General features: G+C 37.0%; 1 protein-coding gene across 2 annotated transcripts; it reads right to left on the minus strand.

The window, feature by feature from the left end:
• Positions 1-2,198: 2,198 nt before the first annotated feature.
• On the minus strand, positions 2,199-5,523 carry LOC108658033 (tRNA (34-2'-O)-methyltransferase regulator WDR6). 2 transcript variants are annotated; one of them, XM_089264624.1, is made up of 4 exons: positions 5,261-5,523; positions 4,469-5,200; positions 2,408-4,409; positions 2,222-2,346 (listed from the first exon to the last, which is right to left on the minus strand). In XM_089264624.1, exons 1-4 carry the CDS (start codon positions 5,328-5,330, stop codon positions 2,310-2,312), a joined length of 2,841 nt encoding a protein of 946 aa, XP_089120750.1. In that variant the 5' UTR covers positions 5,331-5,523; the 3' UTR covers positions 2,222-2,309. The 2 variants fall into 2 exon arrangements, with proteins under 2 accessions (XP_017966177.1, XP_089120750.1); XM_018110688.3 differs by having other exon boundaries at positions 2,199-4,409.
• Between the last annotated feature and the right edge of the window lie 396 nt (positions 5,524-5,919).

Consider the following 5,919-nt stretch of genomic DNA (forward strand, 5'->3'; position numbering starts at 1 on the left):
AGAGAGCACATAGACCGGACACTTAGTGTAAAGTGTTTTGCACGCTTATTTTCGAGAGTAATCTCCCAGTCAACTTCGTATTTGCTCGGCTCATCACTTTTAGGGGTCGGACTACAAAAATATATGAGAGCACAATCATTTCGCTTCATGCGCTCGACCGTGATGGTCGATGGTTGAACAAAAGATCCCTCTATGTTCAATGTTTCCCTTGCTCTCTCTCTCTCTCTCTCGATGCTCTTTTCTCTCTCAAATGTGTATATGTGTGTATGCATGTGAGCACAAGCAGCAGCTCTGAGCTGCCAGCTCACGAAAATTGAATTTTCTTCGCAGCAAGAACCCATGCCTTCCCTTCTGTGTGAAGTATACCGACTTATCAAACCGTTTGCCAAGCTCGTACAAAATATGTATATGTGTTTTCGATATTATTTGTGGAAAGGGTATGAAAGCGTCGGTGCTCATACTAAAAATGCTTTCACGACGAATGTGCACGCACACACTCTCCCTTGCTACATGTATTACGAATTTGTATGCCTGTGTGCGAAGCTCTTGCTGCCTGTAGCAATTTTAAAGCCCAGCATTTGCAGTTGGTCGATCTTGTGAAGTGCTCACATACATACATACGTATGTATGTACATATATACACTTGATTGTGTGTATGGGCTGCGATGCTTACAATTATGGGAGATCACTTGTAGAAGCATTTGTATGCCTATGTGATTTCATATGTGCGTGTGTGTATGGGCATGTGTGCTTGGGAGATGAACATTGGCGTGTGCCTGCCTCAACTTAGAATGATGTGAACGATTTTGGGCTCGATTGAAGAGGCGCGCTTATACTTACATACATATGTTAGTAGCTGTATTGACTAGCTAAAGCGACAAGTGCACTTATCAATACAGATTATAAGTTTTTTTACTTGCATGCATGTATATATAATAACAGGTGCAAGGGATTGCTTTCCATTAGCTTAATGAGCTTAATCAAGTATTACATACATATATATATACATATATATTACATACATATACATATTTGAGAGAGTAGAAAGTAGAGAGAGCGAGAGAGCAACAACAAAAATCGATCACAGAGGCATCTTTTAACAACATTTGACCGTCTCGGTCGAGCGCATGAAGCGGAATGATTGTGCACCCGTGTATTTTCGTAGCTTGAACCTAAAAGTGAAGAGCCAGGCAAATTCGAAATCGATAGGACCTAGGAGGCAGATTTTTCGGTGTTGAAAAACTTTGTACTACATGTCTAGTCTATGTGTTGTTTGGTCAGTGATATAACATAGGCTAGTAGCCTGTTACAGTATATATTTTATATAATTTCGATTTTTGTTGTAATTTACCCCCCACCCATATCAATTCTTCGAAGGGTTCAGTGGGTTTCGTAGTCGAGTAGTCTCGAATAGAGCTTTCTTACTTGTTTTGATTCTATTTTGGTATTCCAAGCGAAAGATCCACCGCCAATGAAGAGAACCGAATTTCCGAATGGTCGCTTTCGGTCGCTACAGATCTCTTAGGGCCACTACCCAACAATGATATATATTTTAGTTTTAATCAGAAGGGAAGACATGGGTTCTTGCTGCGAAGAAATTTCAATTTTCGTGAGCTGCTGCTTGTGCTCACATGCACACACACATATACACATTTGAGAAAGCAGAGAGCATCGAGAGAGAGATAGTGCAAGGGAAACATTGAGCATAGAGGGATCTTTTGTTCAACATTTAACCATCTCGGTCGAGCGCGTGAAGCGAAATGATTGTCCTTTCGTATATTTTCGTAGCTCGAGCCTAAAAGTAATTCGCCGAGCGAATTCATAGCCGTCTGAGGTGCTTAAGCCCCATAAAAAGCGTGCAAAAAGCTTTCCACTAGTTGTCTAGTCTATGTGTTGTCTGGTTAGTGCTTATAGTCTATGCGGAGTGTCAGCATACTTGACCCAATGACTCATATGTAACATTATATAAGAAATATATAAGACAGCCGCCCCGCTATCGGCGGCACTGTTAGCACAAGTGCGCAGCTTAAGACAATATTGTTAGAGCTTAATACATTTTTCTGAATAAAGTATTCAGTCAAAATTTAACTCTGCATCGCTCCACTCATTTGACCATCTTACAAAACGATTAATTCCAATGTTGAACAAAATATATATTTATACAACATATTACTAATACTAAGGAGTCGAATAAACGCACACGCATATTAGTGTTAGTTTAATTATATTGATTTAATTATTTTCGAGAGCGATTACTTCTAGTCCACATCCGTAAACCAATAAGCACTGATTCGTTTTAAGAATTCCTTTTATATCGGATAAGCATGTAAAACCAATACGGGTGTGCTGTAAGGTTTTTAGGTTTAACTTATATATTTGTTTATCCATGCTACATGTATATGCATACAATTCTGCGTTTTGACAAGCGTCCTCTAATGAGTGTAAGGTCATTGCAGTTATTTGAGCATTGTGTACCAGAGAGATTTTAGCGCTTTGTAAAATACTTAAGTCAGTTGTTTCAATTATGGTGTGTTTTATCGCTTCATCGTCTCCTCCAGTTAAAATGTGTAAATATGAACCATCAAAAAGAGTTTCAAGAGCATTGATACTGGCAGCATGTAACTGTTGTTCAAATCGTTTTAAACGGAGTGTTTTGTCAAAACCGTAGATCATTCCATTAGTGGTTGTGATAAGAAATAAATTATGATTACTTAAAGCCTGTATCTGTATCGGACATCGTTTGATATCAATAACGCGATCCAATAAGAGTTGTGACGGGTTTTCTAGTTGCCATTGAAGCAAACGGATTTTTCCGTCAGCACTGGCAACGTAAAGAGAAAATGTCCCGCACTTAGAGTTTTGTAAAACGTTAATTGCCATTAGTCGAGCATCAAGTAAGGCGTTATTGCCGTCACTGTTTAATCGGACAGTGTGCGAGCACAGTTCACTTACGACTGGTCCATTGGGGTCAATTTTATTAACGCATAGCTGCGCCCGCCCTCCAACTGAGAAGATTAGCCAATAGATACCATAATTTTCCGAATTAACAGGATATAATACTAAATGTCGTACGCTTGAGATGTGCGTATGCAATTCAGCACACAGGTGGAATGATTGACCAATGAATCGACTTATTTTTATAATATTATCATCACCAGCGGATACAATATATGTCCGAGAATAATTTTTTTGCTCAAGTATTTGTACAATATTACAATTTTTTATATGCCATTTATTTCGGAAAGTCTGAGATATGGCTCCAGACCATTTATTGTAAAGCTGTTCACGGTGATGAAATACATGTTTTTGTTTAATATATATTATGTCAAGTACATCATTGTTTAACTGATAATCCCAACAGCGATGACCACCCCCGCATTGCAATTGTAAAATCACGTCATTTTTATGGGACCATACCACAAGATGGTTATCATTGAATCCAATCAGTATATCTAATGTTGGTATGGCTTCTATCCATGTTAACGGTACCGTCTGACGTTGTAAAACTTTTAATCTATATTCATTTAGGCTTAAACACATAACTTTGAAAGTGGATTCACGCGCAGCACTTATTATGTATGCATATTTTTCATCAATCCTTAAAAGTTTAAGAACCATTGAGCCCAAGCTACCATGCAAGCCCTTAAGCACATGTTTTATTTGTAATTGTGGTGAGCTTTCACGTGAGACAATCATAACTTTTCCATTACGGCAGCTCATTACTAACAAATTTGAGTTAACAAGTATTGCAGATGTAATCCAAGATTTACGACAAGTGCTGATATTAATACTACCATCAACTTCCATTTTACTTCCTTTCAGTAAAAGGCAATTTCCATATTCATCAGATGTTAAATAAAGGTCTTTGCTAAGAAAATGAAATGATTGAATAAGACCTTCAAGTTTAATTCCATCATAAAGTTGTTCGATATACCCTGTATCCACGTTATAGTTTAGAAGTGTAATACGTTTATAGCCACAAGTGGCAATTAATCCGTTGCATGTTGCTAAAACTGTGCATTTATATGAAGGAAAAATGGAAACTGGTTCCCAAATTTGACTCTTTTGCGAATTCATAAGTCGCATATAGAAAAGATTATTTTTATTGCTCAGGGCAACAATGGTGCTCATAGTAAGGTATTTAATTTTTACCAGATATTCATTAGATGGGCTCATATCCATTAGCTGCACTGGAAGGGCTTGATTTGGACTTAATATGCTTTTTAGATTATATGCATTAACATTTCCAGTTGAACCAGTGCTATACAGGTTTGCAGAAAAATAATCAAAAGCAAGCCGCCATACCGGTGCTCCAAACTGCTGACGTCGTTTAAATAACATTTCACCTCTTTGACTCCAAACACATATATTAGAATCCTCACCACCGCTTATAACAAAAACTTGATCTTCTATAAAATACAATGATTAATTTAATGTAGCTATTTAGTAAAGTTATTAGTGTACTTACCGTACTCTGCAATTATAGCACACATGACACGTGCAGTATGTCCAAAGCAACTGAATAAGGGTTTTAACAATAGCGCATCAAATTTTATTTCTAAATTAGTTACTAATTTCCAAAACTTTAAAGAACGGTCATCCGATGTAGTTACTAACAACTGAGCTGTTAAATTGAAGTCAATAGAAAACACAACACCATTATGCGCCTTGAGACGCATGAGAAGTGGATATATGATAGAACGTGTACTAATATTAAAATTAACAGGGGAATGTGGCTGCCAAATGAGTATTTCTCCAAATCCATTTCCACTTATTATAATAAGCTTGGTGTAACTGTTACCATATAAACTTGTGCTATATAACATAGAATAATCAGTACACCTCGCTAGTTCTAATATACTACATTCTCCAAATTGCATATTACTCGTGTTATTGTATTGTAAACGCAGGAGCGCACTGTGAGCCATGTGTAAGGCAAATTGACAACCTTCTTCGTTCTTTATAAAAATAGCTGCATTGATCCAGTCCTTTGTCTCACCTTGATAAATTAATGTGAAGACTTCTTTAGGACTTAGATCATATTCATAAAGAGAAAACTCATTCTCGGCGTAAATTAATAGCAAACCTGTAAGGTCACATTTTGGGTTACATACAGAGCCATGTATTTTTTTATAATTCATTTCATTTGTTACGCGTATTACCGAGCTATTTCTAAGGAAAAAAGCTTGACTGCCAATAGCTAAAAATAATAAACAGTTAGCTGCATGTATAAAAGGTAATTCTTATTATTATAACAAACCAGTAAAGAGCGAGTTTTTTGAAATATTCAATAACAATGCATCCGTAAATAAGGCCTGTTTTTCACACATATTTGGGCTTGAAAAGGTTTTACATGTAAATGGGCTTATTGTGAAACATATAATACAGTTGACATATGTACGTAGAACTTAGAGCTTGATAAAAATGATATACATATTCGATATACATATTCTCAGATGGTTAAGATTTTTATTTATATACATATAATCACTAATGCCAAAGGTAACTACACACATATGTATGCATTATAGGAGCTATCCACAGACGAATTTGTTACACGAACATGTTCGCCGAGTTTGCCTACTAACACTAACCAGAGAACACATGACATTACGACCCACACAACTTCGTATTTGCTCGGCTCCTCACTTTTAGGTTCAGGCTAAAAAAAATATTCGAGAGCACAATCATTTTGCTTCTGGCGCTCGACCAAGATGGTCGATGGTTGAACAAAAGATCCCTCTGTGCTCAATGTTTCCCTTGCTCTCTCTCTCTCTCTCTCTCTCTCTGTGCTCTTTGCTCTCTCAAATGTGTATATGTGTGTATGCATGTGAGCACAAGCAGCAGCTCTGAGCAGTGATGTCATTTTTTTCTAAGCAAAAAAAGCTGGATCAAGGAAAAAAAAAAGCTGAAAAAAGC

The sequence above is a fragment of the Drosophila navojoa genome, chromosome X, assembly GCF_054131105.1.
Source record: "Drosophila navojoa isolate 15081-1374.11 chromosome X, UAZ_NAV_1.0, whole genome shotgun sequence".
Taxonomy (NCBI): Eukaryota; Metazoa; Arthropoda; class Insecta; order Diptera; family Drosophilidae; genus Drosophila; species Drosophila navojoa.

Bases quoted from the DNA above. Each gene is read 5' to 3' on its own strand.
- LOC108658033 (XM_018110688.3), bottom strand. From the start codon at position 5,330: ATGTGTGAAAAACAGGCCTTATTTACGGATGCATTGTTATTGAATATT. The intron at 5,201-5,260 runs GTTTGTTATAAT...TATTATTTTTAG, and splicing joins AAAAAACTCGCTCTTTACTG to CTATTGGCAGTCAAGCTTTT. The intron at 4,410-4,468 runs GTAAGTACACTA...TGTATTTTATAG, and splicing joins TGCTATAATTGCAGAGTACG to AAGATCAAGTTTTTGTTATA.